At 36.1% G+C, this 20,311-nt stretch overlaps 1 protein-coding gene across 4 annotated transcripts in view; it reads left to right on the top strand.

The window, feature by feature from the left end:
- Positions 1–20,311, top strand: part of CLCN3 (chloride voltage-gated channel 3) — an 87,511-nt gene that overhangs the window by 7,276 nt on the left and 59,924 nt on the right. For 2 of the 4 annotated variants that reach the window (XM_026017557.2, XM_026017555.2), the window contains exon 2: positions 4,949–5,124. The exons of the other annotated variants lie outside the window; for them this stretch is intronic. In XM_026017557.2, the coding sequence (XP_025873342.1) occupies positions 4,965–5,124 (160 nt within the window). In that variant the 5' untranslated portion in view covers positions 4,949–4,964. The remainder of the gene's footprint in view (positions 1–4,948; positions 5,125–20,311) is intronic. 4 annotated transcript variants of the gene reach the window in all.

Below are 20,311 nucleotides of genomic sequence, written 5' to 3'. Positions count from 1 at the left end.
CTTTCTCCCTTTGCTCTCTCCACCCCACCTCATGCTGCCTCTTGCACATTCTCTCTCTCTCTCTCTTTCTCAAATATTTTTTAAATATTTAAATATTAACAGGAAGTACTGGTAAGTATGTGAAGAGGCTGGATCACTAATATATTGTTAGTAGGAATGTAAAACTGGCAGTTCCTTAAAAAACTAAACATACCATATGACCCAATTATTGCACTCTTCGACTTTTTTTTTTTTTTTTTTTAAGATTTTATTTATTAGAGATAGAGGCAGAGACACAGGAAGAGGGAGAAGCAGGCTCCATGCAGGGAGCCCGATGTGGGACTCGATCCTGGGTCTCCAGGATCCCGCCCTGGACCAAAGGCAGTGCCAAACCGCTAAGCCACCCGGGCTGCCCAGCACTCTTCGACTTCTGTCTCAGAGAAATGAAGACTTAAGTTCACACAAAAGCCTATGGGCATGCAGCGTGATTCATAATACCCAAAACCTAGAAAAGAGGCATATATTCTTCATTGGGTCAATGGTTAAACCATGGTACATCCAGACCGTGAACTATTGTATTACTCGACAATATAAAGGGAAGAACTATTGATACATACAATAACATGAGCAAACATCCAGAGAATTATGCGGAGTCCAAAGAGCTCATCCCCAAAAGTAACATACTGTATGATTCCATTTATATAACATACTCGAAATGGCAAAATTCTAAGAATAGAAAATAGATTATGAGTTGCCAGGGGTTAAAGAGAGGGTGGTGGTGGGGCTGGAAGAAATAGGTGTGGCTATAAAAGGGTAACATGAGGGATCATTGTGGTGATAGACATGTTCTGTATCTTGACTGTACTATCTGCGTCAGGATTTGGATTATGATATTGTTCTGTAGTTTTGCAGAATATCACCATTGGTGGAAACTGAGTAAAGGGTACACAGGATATCTATATGATGTACTATAACTGCGTGTGAAATCCTAATTACTTCTAAAAGTTGAATAAAAATATTGAACGCCTAATATGTGCCAGGTAATGTGCTAATGACCATAGAATATGCAATATTGAACAAAAATTGACACTGTGCCAGATCTTGTGATACACATCATAGTTGGGAAGACGTTAATTAAGTAATTGCATAAATAAGCGTAGTGTTACAACTGTAGTGAGTGATATAAGGAAAGATCTAAGAACTAACAATGAAAATTTGACCTAGTCAGGAGAGATTTGCCCAGGTAATGAGTAGGTCAGAGAGGCTTTCTTTACTAGTTCCATGACTTCGGGCAAGTTATTTAAACTCTGCGCCTCAGTTTCCTCATCTGTTAAATGCATATGGTAATAGTACGTAAGCTTTAGGATTGTGATTGTATTTAATCCATCTATAAATGAGTTAATTTGTGTCAAACTTGATGATATCAAACATACAGTAAACTCTGTTAAAGCATTTGTTAAATAGACAATTCATGTGAGAGCTGAAGAATATGAAGGAAGTTAGTTGGATGGAGAGGAGAGGGTATGTTCCACACTGAGGAACAAAGACAGGAAACAGCCTTATAGGACTGAGAGGAAGACTAGTGAGTCTAGAGTACTGCAAGTACACACTTCAAAGCTAAGCAGAGGGCTAGGCTACAGAGGGTCTTGCCTGCTAAGGTCAGTGAGACGTGATTAGGACCTTAATCCATGGAGTGAGGAGAGATTGCTGATGAGGCTTTCTTTTAAAAGACGGTGCTGGCTGCAGTATGAAGATCAGATTAGATAGAGGGTGTCAAGTTGATTGTATATAGATCATTTAGGAATTTATTGCAGTAGCCTAGGCTTTATCCCTGGAGATTTTCATAGGTTATTTCTTATAAATAACCTTTGCAGGCTACTGTGTGTTTAATGTTTTGAAATGATTTCAAATATATTTTTGACAATTGAAAAGATGACTAGTATTTTCATTTTTTTAATATGCAAAATATCAGCTGCCATATTATGGTTTAAATAGCCTTTTGTGAACAAGCCTGGGAATAGAATTTAGAATTTAAAAAGATTTATCACTGGCATTTAGAGTTCTTCTGTGCATTTCCTTTATGCTCCCATAGAATTTTGAATATTGTGTAGCAGTGCTGTTGAGTACAATGTTTTTGCCGCACCTGTGAGCCACATGTAATTTAAAATTTTGTAGCCATATTAAAAAGATAAAAAGAAAACATTAATTTGTTTAATATATCTAAAATATTATTTCAACATATAATCAACATAAAATTATTAGAATATTTGACTGTTGTTTTTTTTTTTTTGTATTGAGCCTTAGGAAATCTGGTAGGTATTTTACCTTTGAGCACATCTAAATTTGGACTGGCCATGTTCCAAGGCTAGTGAGAGTGATCAGTGTACAGCCCTATAGGTTCCTAGGTTAATAAGAAAAATATAGTTTTTAAATTATCAAATTTATAGAAATAATAACCCCTGCAGGCCTGAGTTTAATAAACTTTTGAAACAGAATTGGTTGCTCTTGTTATAAAGATGTCAAGTCTAGATGTCTCAGAGGTATTGGTGAAATTAATTTTTTTTTTAAGAGAGGAGAGGGAGGGAGGCGGGCAGATGTGGGGGAGGAGCAGAGAGACTCTTAAGCAGGCTCCACACCCATCTCTATCCCTGAGATCATGACCTGAGCCAAAAATCAGGAGTTGGATGCTTAATCGGCTGAGCTATCCGAATGCCCCCAAAATAAGTTTTCAAAATATTTTGAAAGAGTTAAGTTGTCAGTTATCATTGCTTTTGAGGGACTTTGAGGGATAAATGGAGAAGATATCTGGAACTTGCTGATTGAGGTCCCAGTACACGGACATTTGTAATTATTTTAATTTCTTAGTGATACATAGCTTCCAACTAATGTTCATTGATGTATATTATCACATGTCTTAAGCCCTTCTAGTCTGATCATGAGGTAAAGAAGTGAAGAATAGAATGTTTGTGTTCTCTCCAAGATCTTAGCATACATGCTTTGATACAGCAAAATTAAAATGATTCTTGGAATTTTTCATGCTTATTTTTTTTTACAGGGTTTTGGCTATTTACTCAACGGCCACAGTATTTTATTTGATTGCCTCTATGGACACTGCAAAGTTCTTAGCATGAATGGTTATTTTCGTACTATTCTAACATTTACCTTAAATATAAAACACTTGCTTTATTAGTATATTCTAACAAATCTCTAGTAAGTTATACTAGGCTGTCTTTGGTAGAGGTAACCATAAAACTAATGAAGTTGTAAAGCAGTTAATATATGTTTTTCTTTGTAATCCATGACTGAATAACAATTTGATGTTTTGACATTTACAATTATGTTATGTACTAGTCACTATACCAGATGCTGAGAATAGACGTGTTTTCAAGGAGTACACAAACCTTCACCTTCTGTAAAGAAGTCTGTAAGTTAGGAATTTTGTATAATCTGTTAAAAAGAGTTTTTGGCAATATTTTATTTTTTCTGAAGTGTAAAATCTTTACAAATAATTTTGATTGTTATAGCTCTTTGAGGTTATTTTTCCCTGTGCAAAAAGGACAGTTTACTGAGGACAGGAGATTGTCTTAAAACACTTAAAGTCTTCAGTGTTAGAATTCACCACTAGAATTAGAGTATGCTTATTGCCATTATCTTTTATTTTCATATGTATTTATTACATATTATTCTTGTCTTACAAGGCTTACTCGTTTGACTGCTTTTATGACGACTGTATCTTTCAAGTCCCACACGTGAACCTTTCAAGTCTATTGCTAATATCTTGAACTCTCATTTATTTAATTTATTATTTTTTTTAAGATTTTATTTATTCATGAGAGGCACAGAGAGAGAGAGAGGCAGAGACACAGGCAGAGGGAGAAGCAGGCTCCATGCAGGGAGCCCGACATGGAACTTGATCCCGGGACCCCAAGATCAGGCCCTGGGCCAAACCAAGGCAGGCACTAAACCATTGAGCCACCCAGGGATCCCCTCTCATTTAGTTTAGATATTGAGCAAGTAGGAAGATGTATTTAAAAAAAAAAAAACTAGGAGTATTATTGTTTTTAAAGCATAGAGAGTAAGAACAATGAAAACAAGCATTTTTGGTATTATCTGCTTTGAAAAAATGAAAATTGTTACTTATATTTTCAGTGTCTTTGATATTTGACTATGAACTCTGAAAATTTTAATTTTAAAATAAAAAGAATGAAATTAATATTAAAAACAATTTTTAATGATAGCATTTTTAAAATTAGTACTTGCATCTGATAAAATACACAAAAGAGAAAAAAAAAGTCTCCCTTTTGGACTTGGTACTTCAGCCATTTTGTTCCTTTCTCCTGTAGGCAACTTGAGAATCCCTCCAGATACAGTCTATATGTACACAAGCAATTAATTATACATTGTATTTTTTCCTCTCCCCACAACTCCCCTGTTTTTTTCCTCGTAAAAACCCCCCACATATATTGTAGTATATCTTAAACACATCTTTGTACTTCTTTTTAAGATTGATTGATTGATTTGAGAGAGTACAAATGTGTGCGAGTTGGAGGAAGGGCATAGGGAGGAGGAGAGGGAGGGAGAATCCCAAGCCAACTCCTGCTGTGCATGGAGCCCAATGCCCACTTGATCTCACAATTCATGAGATCATGACCTGAGCCAAAATCATTAACTGACTGAGCCACCCAGGCGCCCTACTTCTTTGTACTTTAACTTAACCATTGATCTTGCAGATTGTTTTATACTACTACCTGAAGAAATTCTTCATTCTTATTTGTAGCTGCATAGTAAGAATAGAATGATTAAATCATCCTCAAAGACATAGAGTTAGCTTTGTTACAATGTATGACCTTAGTATTTTTTTATATTGAAATCAGAAGTTTCTTTTTGTCATGTTAAACTAGGTGATTTTTATTAGATGTTGGGAAAATGTTAAAACCATTTTTCCTTTTTTTTTTTTTTTTTTTTTCAGATAATCAGACAGCTAAATGGAGTCTGAGCAGCTGTTCCATAGAGGGTACTATAGAAACAGCTACAATAGTATAACAAGTGCAAGTAGTGATGAGGAGCTTTTAGATGGAGCAGGTGTTATTATGGACTTTCAAACTTCTGAAGATGACAATTTGTTAGATGGTGACACAGCAGTTGGTAAGTTTGGCATTACAGCTTTTAATATTTGTAGTAATTAATGACTACTAATTATATATTATTAAGGTTTTTGGGTAACTATTTTTGAATTGAGTTGATTCATATAACATAAATAGCCATTTTAAGATAACTCAGTTCAGTGGCATTTAGCACATTCACAGTGCAGCTACCACTTTTCTCTAGTTCCAAAACATTTTCATTACCCCAAAAGAAAATCTTGTATATGGGAAATCTTAAAATTTTAAATATAACATAATATGGAGATGTATGACGGTAATTGGGATCCTCAGAGAAATAGAACCTAATATCCATACATAAATATCCAGAAAGAGATTTATTATGAAACATTGCCTCACATGTTTGTGGAGGCTGAGTCCCCCAATCTGTCATCTGCAAATTAGAAGCTCAGGAAAGCTGGTGTTGTAGTTCTAGTCCAAACACAGAGGCTGAGAACCAGGATAGCCAGTGGTGTGAGTCTCAAGGCCCTGGATCCAGAAGTGCTGATGTCTGAAGGCAGAAGAGGATAGATGTCCCATGTCCAACAAAAAGCGATTTCACTCTTCCTCTCTGCCTTTTGGACTGTTCAGATCCTGAACTAACTGGATGATACCCACTTGCCATTGTTTAGGGTACCGTTTTTAAGTCTACTGAATCAAATGCTAATCTCTTCTGGAATCTGGAATCTTCTGGAATCTCACAGACACACACATAAAAAATATTTGACCAGCTATCTGGGCATTCCTTAGGTCAGTGAAAATAACATATAAAATTAACCATCCTAACAATCATCAGATTATATGTGTGGAAATTCTACAAAGTGAAGACATCTGTATAATTATCCTTAATTGAAAAATGAAACATTACATGATCCTTCAGAATTCTTTTTTGTTCCCTCTTCCAGTTTCAAAGGTAACTATTATTATTTTGACTTCTATTGATTAGTTTACAGGTATTTATATAATGGAATTATACTATGTATACTCTTTTGTGTCTGGTGCCATTTACATTTTAAGATTCATCTGTGTTGCTTTCTATTTAATTTATTTTCATTGCTAAATAGTATCTCATTGTGTCAATATGTTGCAGTTTCTCTGTTCTATTCATCATATATTGTTGGTTGATATTTAGGTTTCTATTCTTTCAAATTTTGGCTACCAGTAATAATGCTGTTATGAATTTTCACGCACCTGTATTTTAGTGCATATTATATATACAATTCTGTGAGGTTTATACCTTGGAATGGAATTCTTAGGTGATAGGTATGTGGATCTCAGTAGTACTAGCTCTTATTAAAGATAGGTCCAAAGTAGTTATATAGCATGTTCATTCTACTAGCAGCGTGTGAGATTTCTAGTTCCGTCACATCTTCACCAATATTGGTATTTTCAGTTTTAAAAATTTTGGCTATTCTAGTATGGGTGCAGTCTTCTTACATTTTTTTTTTTTTGTCTTCTTACATTTTGATTTTATTTTACATTTGTCTGAAGGCTTATGAATTTAAATACTTTCTTGCCTGTTAACTTTTTAGATTGATTCTTTAGAATTGCCTTTTCAGTCTTTTGCCTATTTTATGAGTTATTTATGCATTCTGATTAAGAGTCCTTTGTCAGATACCTGTATTACAGATGTCTTCTCTCACTCTGGTATGCCTTTTCACATTGTTAATGGAATCTTTTGATGAAGATGCCATCAATTCTAATGAGATCCAGTTAATTTTTTCCTTTATTTTTGTCTTTTTTGTGTTCTGTTTAAGATCTCCTGCCATACCTCAGGACCATGAAGAAATTTGCTGATTTTTTTTCTAGAAGTTTTTTGTGTGTGTGTGTCTTTCACATTTAGATTTATAATCTACCTTGCAACTAATTTTTATATGTGATGTAAGTTAAAGATTTAGACTCTGTTTCTTTCCCCATATGGATAACTAGTTGATTCAGCACCATTTATTAAAAAACCTTCCATTCTCCTGTGTATTGCAGTGGTACCTTTATCATCTATCAAATGGATATATTTCTTTAGGCCTGTTTTTGGACTTTCTGCTCTGTTGTACTGAAATATTTCTTTCTCCATATGCCAAAACCTAGCATATATATGAGTTTTGTTTTTCACATTGGTCTTTTATTGACTTGTAAACCATGTAGTCCATTTATATTTAATGTAATCACTGATATATTTGAGTTCGGATCTGTTTTTGTATTTGCTTTCCGTTTATCATAGCTGTTCTTTTTCTCTATTTCTTTTTCTTTTTTCTTTTTCTTTTTAAGATTTATTCATGAGTGACAGAGAGAGAGAGAAAGAGAGGGAGAGATAAAGAGAGGCAGAGACACAGGCAGAGGGAGAAGCAGGCTCCATGCAGGGAACCTGACGTGGGACTTGATCCCAGGGCTCCAGGATCACACCCTGGGCTGCAGGCAGTGCTAAACCACTGCAACACCAGGGCTGCCCTTTTTCTCTATTCCTGTTCTTTGCAGTACTTTGTTAGACACTGTCTTATATTTTGTTTGCTGCATTACTCTAGAGATTGTAGCATACACTGTTGACTTTTAGTTCTATAAATTAGTACTTTAACCACTTCATGGAAAATGTAAGGACCTCAGGATATTTTCCCTCATTTGATCCCCCTCCGAGTTTTGGTGCTGCTGTTGTCTGTTTTAATTCTGTGTATATTTTACATTTCACAAGATATTATTGTTTTATGTCAGTGTCTATTTAGATTTTATTTTAGAGAGAGAGTATATGCACAAAAGCAGCAGGAGGGACTGAGAGAGAGGGAGAAGCAGATTCCCCACTGAGCAGGGAGGCCAACATGTCCCCATCCTAGGATCCTGGGATCAAGACCTGAGCCAAAGGCAGACACCCTACTGACTGAGCCAGCCAGGCGTCCCTGTCAGTATCTATTTCGATTTAGCTGCATCTTTACATTTTGTATTGCTCTTCATTCTTTACGGCATTTTCATGTTTTTGCCTGGGTTAGTTATCTTTCTGCCTGAACAACTCTCATTAATTTTCATTTTGTTACTGACTGCTAGCAATAAGTTCATTCAGTGTTTGTAAAAACTTTTGTTTCCTCCTTATTTTTATAGGGATATATTTGCAGATATATGTGTCCAGATCTATGGTCATTTCCTTTGAACACTTTAAAGATATAATTCTGGTGTCATTTGCTTTCCATTCTTTTGAGAAGTCAGCTATCAGTTGTATCTTTTTCCCTTTTGGCTGCTTTTAAGAATTTTTTCTTTGTTTTTGATTTTCAGTAAATCAGGGTTGCTAAGTGTAGTTTTCTTTGTATTTATCCTGGTTAGGGTTATTAGAGCCTCTGAATTGTGACTTGATTTTTCTTTTTCTTTTTTTAAAAAAAAAAAAAATCTTTGGATAATTTTGACCAGTGTATCCTCACATATTGTTTCTGCCATTCCCTCTCCCCTCTCCTTTTAGGACTCCAATTACATGCATAAAATCTTTTCCCTGAGATTCTTGTGTTTCTTATGCTTTTCTGTGTATTATCTTTTTTCTTCTCATTTGGATGTTTCAGTTCATTTGGGTAAATATCAAGGAATGTAATAGCTGGATCATATATGGTAAGAGTATGTTTAGTTTTGTAAAAAAACTGCCAAATTATTTCTTAAAGTGGTTGTACCATTTCCATTCCCACCAACAGTAAATGAGAGAGATCCTGTTGCTCCACGTACATGTCACACTTGGTGTTGTCAATAGTTTGGATTTTAGCTGTTGCAACAGGTGTGTAATGGTATCTCATTGTTTTCATCAAGTTTTGAATTTCAGATATTTCTCAGCCATTGAATTTCCATTTGATTAATTTCCTATAAATTTCTGTACTCTGGGAGAAATTTTTTTTTTTTTAGCATATTAATCACTTGTTTAAAGTCCATACCTGAATATTCTACACAAATGTTGGGTCTGTATCTGTTGCATATTCTTTCTCTTGTTTTCCAGCCTTTCGGCTCTGACATCAGGTATGCTTTGTAATTTTTGATTAATACTGGGCATTATATACAAAAAATTATAGATGCTATGGATGATGATATCTTCATTCACCATGGTGTATTTAATTTTTTTCTTGGTGGATGGGTAGTGGATGAGCAAATTGCATTAAATATCCTATTAACAACGATCAAGAGAATTTGCAGCATAGTTTCAGACTTTCTAAGCATTAGTCTATATTTTGACTTACTTTATTCGTAGGGCATAGCCCTTGAGGATTTTAGTAGAAAGCTGTGTGTTTACTAAGACTCCTCTTTGGGATGCCTGGCTGGCTCTGTGGATTACACCCTCTGCCTTCGGCCCAGGGTGTAATCCTGAAGACCCGGGATCGAGTCCCACATCTGGCTCCCTGCATGGAGCCTGCTTCTCCCTCTGCCTGTGTCTCTGCCTCTCTCTCTCTCTCTCTCTCTGTCTCTCATGAATAAATAAAATCTAAAAAAAATAAAAACAAAAAAAATCAGGTGAAATTTGATAGTATACCCATTTTTCTGTGTTTTAAGTAGCTTCTTGGCCCTTTATGTGGGATATAGGATTAACTCAAGGAAGTAAAAACACCTTATTTGCATCTTTGCACACTGACATCAAGGTTTGATGATGTCTTTATTTGTGGTTTTCAATAGGAAAGAGTACCAATTAGGAAGGAAGGGGCAAGGTTACAAAAAAGGATATTTTTGTTGATCTTCTTCTTATCAAAGAAAATACTTTTCCTAGTACTCTATCAGTAGACTTCTTATATCATTGGCTAGAATTGGGTCACATGCCCATACCTGGACTGATCACTGATGTGGAGGAATGGGATTACTTACTGGTTAGAACAATCATAATTTGTTCCTTGGAATTAGGCACATTACCAACCAAACAAAATTAAAATTCTATTAGCAAGGAAGAAATTGGAATACTGTAAGGTAAGCAACTATTGGTGTTTTCCATATAGATTCTGTCCTCAAAGTTAGTCTAGTTGAAGGTGTAAGATGTGGAACCACAGTTGACAAGTAACTATATAAGCGTGAAATTGGGTGGTACAGATTTTAGATGTTACACTTCGATGAAAAAGGATATTATTTTGATATCTCTTCAGAACTGCAAAGAGTGGTCTGGAAGGGAAGATAATATATGAAGTCCCAGCCATAGGAAAACGTAATTATCTTGTGAGACAGTGAATGTTTTTTTGTAAGGTATTGGTACCCTTTTTTTTTTTTTGGCATAGCTCATGTCGTCCTGTTAACAGTGATTGGAAGCAGAACATCCTAGAAGAAATGGGCGCCTTAGATTAGATCTACTCTCATGGATAGGACAGATGTCAGAGGGGAAGAGCTTGTTTCTGTGTCTGCTCAATATCTGGGGAGCATGGAAGTAGACAGTAGAATAAGCAGTTGGGTATTAGATATTCTTTCATGAATCAGTATCTTTTTATTTTTATTTTTTTTATTTTTTTTTAATGTTTATTTATTTATGATAGTCACAGAGAGATAGAGAGAGAGGCAGAGACACAGGCAGAGGGAGAAGCAGGCTCCATGCACCGGGAGCCCGACATGGGATTCGATCCCGGGTCTCCAGGATCGCGCCCTGGGCCAAAGGCAGGCGCCAAACCGCTGCGCCACCCAGGGATCCCTCAGTATCTTTTTAGTATACAAAAAATGAGTTAATCACGGGAAGTACTGAGAGTGTTTTGGCACATGTGTTGGATGAAAATCTGTTAGGTTTAGTGGCTTTTAAGGTGTAGACTTGAATTTACATCTTGGCCCTGCCAATTACTCCCTCTGCAAGCCGCTTAGCCCCTCTATGCCTTTGTTTTTTCATCATTAAAGGGAAGTAGTACTCTCTAAATGATTGCTCTGAGAATTAAGGATGTGTAGAGACCTTAATACGTAAATAATGTATGTGGAATCTTTAGCATAGTGATTAACTCCTGGTAAGGACTCAGTGTATCGTAGCTGTTTCTTTTTCTTCTCTGTTCCTTTCCTTTTGGATATATTGTACTCTATCTTCTGGCTGTGATACAAAATATTTTCCCAAGACACCTAACCTCCACTTTTCATTAAGAGGCCTTCTGGTGGCTTCTATTCAGTCTTAGGCTTTGTTAGGTTCTTCAATTTCCTAAAGAAAACTGGCTGAATATAAATAAATAGTTCTATTATAATTCCAAAAGATAATTCTAAAACCACCACTGATGAGAGTCTAATATATAACAGACCTCAGCAAAAATAAAAAATAAAAATAACTTAAAAATAAATACACATACTAATGACTTCTGAATCCTTCTATATAATCTGTCTATCCAAGATACTCTAATGGAGTATCTTGCCAGAATATCATAAATAATTGGCTCTAGTATATACTTAATGATGCCCCCAGAAGCAATGTGGCCCAGCACATACCTTGATTTTTAGACTTCTGACTTCTAGAACTGTAAGAGAATAAATTTGTATTGTTACCACAAAGTTTGTGGTAATTTGTTACATTACTGTTAGGAAACTGATACAAATACACCACTCAAATAATAATAGTGTCTTATGAAAAGTTTCAACCTTATAAATCCCCTGGAAAAGACCTTGGGGATTTCCAGGGGTCTATAGAACACACTTGACTAATAAGCCAGTTACAAAATGCATATTTGGTAACTGAATAAGGAGACTTGTATTATAAGCTACAAGAGTAGAAGGGCTTATATTAAAAGGGCAAAATCTTTATATGTAATGTGATATAATTTTCTTAAAATATATATGTGTTCACACAACTTTAGAGAAATAATGATTTTTCTCTTGGTGATGGAATTTGAGTGCTTTTAATTTTCTTCACGCTTTGTAGTGTTTTCCAAATTGTCACCAGTTTGGCTGCAGTTCTATAAAACTGAGCTGAAAGTTACAAGTCATTATAACGTATATTTGTCAATGTAGAAGGATATAATATATTTCTTTAATAGCTTGGCTGGCTTGCTTTATAACTTTTAAATATTTAATCACATGGCAAATGTGTCTTCCTTTGTATTCTTACTCTGGGCAAGAATGTAAATGTTAGGGTTGGGCTTGTGCCCAGCTGCCATATCTCCAGGTCTTTGTACATGTTTCCTTTGCCCATATGCCAATTATTACCTGTACTTTACTTCTCAAGTTAGACCTCACTCCCTCTAGAAGGCCTTACCAGGCTTTTTGGGGTAGGGTCCCCTCCTATGTAGTAAATTGTATTGCTTTTACTGTGTTTGTTTTCTGACTTTCTTTATTTGCCCTCCTAGATTAAATTTATAGCTTGCCCTCCTAGATTAAATTACACTTTCTTTCCATATAATTATACCAGTAAATCTTCTTGGCTTGTATGTCATTTATTTTTGATGTCTTCTTGGTTTTGTTTAGAGCTGATCCATTATGATTATGATTATGTATCTTAACCTTTGATGAGCAATCTTATTTCCCTTATTTCTGCCCTTTGGGAGGACAGAATATTAGTATATCATGGACAGCCATATATGCTGTTTATTTTATTTATTTATTTATTTATTTATTTATTTATTTATTTTGAAGATTTTATTTATGCATGATAGACAGAGAGAGAGAGAGAGAGAGAGAGAGGCAGAGACACAGGCAGAGGGAGAAGTAGGCTCCATGCCGGGATCCCGACGTGGGACTCAATCCCAGGACTCCAGGATCGCACCCCGGGCCGAAGGCAGGTGCTAAACCGCCGAGCCACCCAGGGATCCCCCCTATGCTGTTTATTTTATCCCTCTTCTTACAATGCCTAATATATTGGCATGCGTATAACAGAAGCTCGTTAAAAGGTTGCTGTTTTGTAAAAAATCTAACATATTTGCCAATCATCTGGAATTATTCTTAGGAGTATTTTTTCCTTCTTATTTATTGAACCAATAATGGCTATATAGAGAAAAATTGTGGTTTAACTGGATACCCAGGAAGCCTGCAGTGGGACGTTCAGTGAAGTAGCAGGAACTATGCATATACTCATATTGTTATAGCTGTATTGCACAGGGACCCAGCACACTGGTGGTGTTGTCTGAGAAAAAGAAGGCACAGGATGGCTATAACAGTATCTGGCTCCTTGATGTTACTGATTGTCATCAGTTCTTTTTTTTTTAATTTATTTGTTTATTTGAGAGAAAGAGAGGGAAAGCAAGCAGGGGGCAGTAGCGGAGGGAGAAAGAGAAGGAGAAGCCACCTCCATGCTGAGCAGTGAGCCTGATGTGGGACTCAGTCCCAGGACATTGGGATCATGACCTGAGCTGAAGGCAGACACTGAACCAACTGAGCCACCCAAGTGCCCCTGCCATCACTTCTGTTTGTTTTCTCATCTGAAAAATGGATGCAAAATATCTATTCTATGTACCCTACTCAGTTCAGTTTTGGAAATTAAAAAGTATAGTGAAAGAAATGGTGGAAGTGTCGCTGTTATGTATCAGAGTCCTTTGTGGCAAGTTTGGCTTGGGTACTTAAAGTTTAAACTTAATTACACTTTGTACACCTTTCAGATTACCTCATGACATTCAGATAGATTACCCTGGATTCATAAAAATCTTAAATGGTTAACTCCAGGACTTAATAATGGATTGACTTGGAGAGATGCTGATTCTAGAATTGGACAGGGAATATATAAGAAGAGCCCAGATTATGTGTAGTACCAGAAGTAAGGAGGTGTCAAAAAACAGAAGGATGAGGGATTGTGCAAGGAACACAGGAACTAACCTGAAAGTGCTCCAAACGGCTCAAACTGGAATGATTTGAGCAACAAAATAAATAGTGCACAATTATTGGATTGTGACCAAAGTGTAAAATAAATATAAATGAGCATGTATATGTGATGTAAATGATATAAATTGATATAAATGGAGGAAAAGAAACAAGTTTCCCTTTTAGAAGAATTCTAAATGATTTATGTAAATATTCTCCCCTCATGGAGGAGGAGCTTATTTCCTACTTCCTTCTCCCTTAAGGGTGGGCTAGACATAGTGACTTACCTCCAAAGAATAGAGTAAGAAAAGAAGGGGAAAATAGTTACTTTGCATGGTGAAACCTGGCAAACACTGTTAGAACCAAGTAATGAAGGTTAATGTCATCAGTGATATCATATGGATATTACATACACCTAAAATGTGACAGGAAGGGCCCTTTACCTTTGTGTTCTTTTCGAAGACCCATAATTCCACTCTAACCACAAGAGAAACAATAGACAAATCTGGACTGGGACCAGGGGCAGGTGGCGGGGGGGTGGGGGGCGGGGGGCTTGTTTTGCAGGATACTTAACCAGTCAAGATCATGAAAAATAAGGAAAGACTGAGAAATTGTCGTAGGCCAGAGGAGTTTAGGGAGACATGTTAAGTAAGTACATTGTGGTATCCTGGATTGAAACCTGGAATAGGGGATCCCTGGGTGGCGCAGCGGTTTAGCGCCTGCCTTTGCCCCAGGGCGTGATCCTGGAGACCCGGGATCGAGTCCCAAGTCGGGCTCCCGGTGCATGGAGCCTGCTTCTCCCTCTGCCTGTGTCTCTGCCTCTCTCCCTCTCACTGTGTGCCAATCATAAATAAATAAAAATTAAAAAAAAAAAAAAGAAACCTGGAATAGAAAGAGAAAACTGGTAAAATTTAGATGAGGTCTGGAGCTTATTTAATAGTAATGTACCACTGTCAGTTTCTTAGACAAATGTACCATGGAAATACAAGATGTTAATAGTTGAGGAAATGGAGTGGGAGATATATAGGACCTCTTTCTACTGTCTGTGCAACTTTTTGTAAATCTAAAATTAGTCCAAAATAAAGTTTTTTAAAAAAATGAGATGGGAAGAGTTAACTTTTAAATAATTAAAGCAAAGTCTCTTTATTGTAGGAAATGTGAATGATAAAAATATAAGGTAGTAAATGAAAATCTTTCATAATCCTACTACCCATAGATAACTGGTAATTTTGGTATTTTTTTTAGACTCAATTCTATGCATATTCCATTCAGCAAATAACTATTAGGCTCCTTTTGGGCCAGACACCATGTTCAGTGGTTGGTGATTGAATTGTTGCTAAGGTAAAAAGTCTGAATGCTGCTGAGATAATTGGAGTTGGTTGCTTTCTGTGAATAAGAATAACAGAGTTTTTTGATAACAACTGCAGGTAGAGAACATTAATAAAGTAATCCAGGAGTAGGTTTTAAGTAAATATAGTATCCTTGTATGTAGATTTATAGGCAAAAAGAAATTACTTAGTGTAAAGTTGTGGTAGGATTTAGAAATCCAAGAAATGTATTCTGAGTTAGGATGATCTGACTTGGCTACAGTGTTTCAAAGGTTATATTTGTGTGTGTTGTCTTACTGTTTTATCTGGCATGTAGAGATAACATTGATGGCATTGTTCTAGAAATGAGGCACTTGGCTCTAAATTTGAATTTGGGGCAGCCCCGGTAGCCCAGCGGTTTAGCGCCGTCTTCGGCCCAGGGTGTGATCCTGGAGACCCGGGAACCAGTGCCATGTCGGGCTCCCTGCATGGAGCCTGCTTCTCCCTCTGCCCGTGTCTCTGCCTCTTTCTCTGTGTGTCTGTCATAAACAAACAAACAAACAAATAAATAAATCTATCTTTAAAAAAATAAATTTGAATTTGACAGGGCACATGGGTGGCTCAGTAGGTTGTCTTTCTCTTGATTTTGGCTCAGGTCATGTTCTCAGGATCATGGGTGGCTCAGTCAGTTAAGTGTCCAACTCTTGGTTTCGGCTCAGGTCATTATCCCAGGGTTTTTGGGCTGTGCGCTCAGTGGGGAGTCTGCTTGAGATTCTATCTCTTTCTCTGCCCCCCAGCACATACACACGTGTGTGCTCCCTTTCTCTCTAAAATAATAAATAATCCTTTTTAAAAAGCCACTAGAAAGAAATGAGCTTAGTTTTGATTGTAATATATAGAACCTTGATTGTAATATATAGAACCTGATGATTTATACTTCAAATATCACCTATAGTTATTGTCATTGCTTTATAAAAAAATTATTTTTTTAAAAGTCCACAGAAAGTTAACTGAAATTAAGTTAAGGAGTAATTGCTATATGTATGTATTCTACATCTCTCACCATAATGTCTTGAAGTAATAAATTAACATTTCTCCTGTGCATGCAGAACATAACCTATGAACTGTTCTTGGGAGAATTGAGAAAATATGGTTAAATCATCTTTTGTGTTGTGGTTCCTATTAAGAATTCTACTTGAAAAAACTTTCAGGAGTTATGTGCTAAGCCTATAAAATCCTACACTGATGTAAATACATAAAATCATGGGGAATCTATGGAACTGTTTAAACATTTCCAAAATGCTGTCATTTAGAGGAAATTCCTTGGAAGAAACTGTGTTTAGGACAAAGAAGAGTTAACGTAGAAATTTACAAACTCGTTTTCTGTTAACTGATTGATACTGTAAATAAGATTAAACTAGAGTGGTTGGGATCCCTGGGTGGCGCAGCGGTTTGGCGCCTGCCTTTGTCCCAGGGCGCGATCCTGGAGACCCGGGATCGAATCCCACGTCGGGCTCCCGGTGCATGGAGCCTGCTTCTCCCTCTGCCTATGTCTCTGCCTCTCTCTCTCTCTGTGTGACTATCATAAATAAATAAAAATTAAAAAAATAAATAAATAAACTAGAGTGGTTTAGGGTAGGGAAGCAAAAAATAATAAATCCACATTAGATGTTAATAGAATTAAAGATAGAATAAATTTCTAATTCAAAGACTTTTGAATTGCAAAATGTAACACATATCAGAAAAATGCATAAAGCATAATTATACCGCTTAATGAGTTATCACAGAGCAGGCACTTTTGCAGCACAACCAGGTTAAGAAAATAAAGCATTGGGACGCCTGGGTGGCTCAGTCAGTTGAGCATCTAACTCTTGGTTTCAGCTCAGGTTCTGATCTCTTGGGTCATGAGATTGAGGCTGCCTGGACCTCAGGGAGGGGGAGGCTGCTTGAAAGATTCTTTCCCTCTGCCCCTCATCGCCTTCATGTACATGCACATGCTCTCTCTGTCTTTAAAATAAGTAAGTCTGTTAAAAAAAAAAAAAAAGAAATCATTACCATACTTCAGAAGCCTCCTCCATGTACCTTAACAATCACAATTCTTTTCCTTTCCCTAGAGGTAAATATAATTTTCTCTTTGTCTAGTTTTTTTGTTGTTGTTTTTGCTTTACTTTATGACTTAATGAGCTAAGTATATATCCTTAAAATTATAATTTAGCACTTTTGGAATGTTTTGGCAGTTTTAGGAAATTACAGATTATTACATAAATGGAATTATATGGTATGTATTTCTTGCTTACATTTATGCAGTGTAGTTTTCAAGAATCTTTTATATTGCAGGCAGTAGGTATTTGTTGCCATGTTGCTCTAGACTGTATTATTCTTTTTTATGAATATACCACAGTTTACCTGTTTATTTGAATACTGATGGATCTTTGAATTATCAGCAGTTTTTGGCAATTATGGGCAGAATTTAATATTTTGCATTCGCTCTGGTGGATACATGCATAAATTTCATCTGGAGTGAACTTGTTGGAGCATAAATTATGTTTTCTGTAGTGGTGTTCCAGTTCACACTTGGGTGAGCTATGTACAAGAGCTTCCTTTGCCCCACATTCACCAACCTCTTGATATTGTTACACTTTTATTTTTTATTTATTATTTTTTAAAGATTTTATTTGTTTATTCATGAGAGACACAGGGACGAGGGGGAGCAGAGACATATGCAGAGGGAGAAGCAGGCTCCATGCAGGGAGCTTGATGTGGGATTCGATCCCGGGAAGGCAGGCGCTAAATCGTTGAGCCACCTGGGCGTCCCTATTGTCACACTTTTAATTTTGTCCATCTGTTGTCTCTGTAATGGATTCAGATTGTGGTTTTAATTTGCATTTCCTTGGTCGCCAAGGAGGTTGAACATTTTTTCATGCTAATTGGCCATTTAAAAACTTTTTTGAAGTAGCTATTTTAAGTCATTTTCTTGTTTTTCTATTGATGCATCTGAGAAATTTGTAAAGATTCTTTATTTTCTATATTCAAGCTTTTTGTTGGTCATGTTATAAATATTTTCTGTTCTGTCGATGCTGTTTCATTTTCTGCTTTAGTCTATTTGAGCTGCTATAACAAAAATACTATAGACTGGATGGTGGCTTAAACAACAAACACAGTTTTCAGTTTTATATATTTCTCATAGATTATTTCTTACAGTTTTGGAGGCTGGGAAGTCTAATAGCAAGACACTTTCAGACTCAGTGTCTGGTGAGGAGGAGTTGCTTCCAGTTTGCAGTCTGCCATCTTTTTGGTGTGTCCTTGAGGGAACTTTATAAGAGCACCAATTCCATTCCTGACCATGACCTAATCATCTCCCAAAGGTCCCACATCAAAATACCATCACATCGGGGATTAACTTTCAACATAAAAATTTGGTGGGATACAAGCAAACATTCAGTCTGTAGCATTCTCCTAATGGACAAATTATGAACAAATATTCTTACTTGTAATGTGGTCCTCTGTGTTAATCTTGCTTTATGGCTAATGCTTTTTGCGTCTTAAGAAAAGTTTTCCTACCCTGAGATCATGGGTGTATTTTCCTGTATTATTTTGTATGAGTTTTATTTGCATTTCACATTTAGGTCTATAATTACCTAACTGGTGTATGTGTATGTGAATTGATTAGGGTGTATTTAATTTTTTTTTCATTTACACAGCCGGTTGTTCTAATGCCAGTTACTAACAAAATCATTTTTTCCTCATTCTTCTCCAGTGCAACATCTGCTATATATCAAGGCTCATATATAGGAGGGTCTATTTCTTGACTATTCTGTGTGATTGGTTTGTTTGTTTATTTAGCTGTATGCCAAAAACATTCATTCTGTTTATAATGTTACTGTGATTAAAACAGTTTTAGTATCTGGTAAAGTCTTTCACTTTATCTTTAAGATTATCTTGATTATTCGTGGCCCTTTTATTTCTTTGTAAATGTTAGTGTAATTTGTCATAAAAATGCCTGTTGGGTTTGTAACTAGGGCCCAAGCTATACAGGAGCACCTGGCTTCAGGGTTCCAGACCAGATTTGGCCACCCACTCATCACTGACAAAATTCTAAGACAGTGAGACAATGATGGTAAAACAAGAAGGGATTTTATTTCAATTAAGCCAACACCAGGAAGATAGTGGACTACTGTTTCAAAGAGTATCTCCAAAGTGCAGAAAATTCTTATAGGTTTATATAAGAAAAATATAGGACAGAGGTTGATGGGTACATACATGCATGTGGGCCTTAAAGGTCGGTCAGGTCCATCATTTTCTTGGTGTAAAAAATGTGGGGTCTTGCTGGTGTCAGGGCAGTTGTTATTGCCTGAGGGGTACTTTCAGTTCCCATTATAAGATGCTTTCCCCATTGGGTCTTTTGCCTGAGTTGAATGGTAAGCTGGAAAGAAGAAATTAATCACTTAGAAAGTACAGACTAATGTCAAAACAGAGGTAAAGGCTACTTTCTGTTTTTTTGTTTTGTTTTGTTTTGTTTTTACTTTCAGGTTTTTGATTGGCATTTAATTGAGTCTGTAGATCAGTCTAATTCATGAACATGGTATACTTCTACATATACTTGAATCTTTTTAAATGTCTTCCAATAAAGCTTTAGTCATTCCTAGTGACCTTTGTCTTCATTATTTGTTACACTCATTCCAAGGTGATTTTTATAATGCTACTAGTATTTAGTGCTAATTTTATTTTTAAATTTAATATTGTGTCTGCTGGCATATTTTGAAATACAGCTTTTGAATATTGATTTTTAAAATTCATCAACCTTGCATAACTCTAATTATACTGACCTGTTGTGATGTCTTTTAAGAATAGTCATATCATTGGCAAATAGTGACCGTTTTGTTTCTTCCTGTTCTTTATAGTTTTCCTTACCTCTTCTCCTCTTGCTTGACTGTACTGCCTAGGACTCTGGTAAACAGTTGAATGGAAATGGCAATTGCCCGTGTCTTTTTTCTTGTTCTGATCCTGAAATTTTACCTCCAAATTTAAGTATGATGTTAATCTGGATGTTTTTGTTATTTTTTATCAGAGTAAACAGGTTTATATCCATTCCTAGTTGACTTAATATACAATTTAAAATTGTGAATTGTTGTTGAATTTATCATTTTCCTTCCATTTTTTGAGATGATCATTTGATTTGTGTCTCCTTTTTTTTATATTAATAAC

The sequence above is a fragment of the Vulpes vulpes genome, chromosome 9 (assembly GCF_048418805.1).
Source record: "Vulpes vulpes isolate BD-2025 chromosome 9, VulVul3, whole genome shotgun sequence".
Taxonomy (NCBI): Eukaryota; Metazoa; Chordata; class Mammalia; order Carnivora; family Canidae; genus Vulpes; species Vulpes vulpes.
Note: the sequence above shows the minus strand (reverse complement) of the source record. Positions and strands in the feature narration are given on the sequence as shown.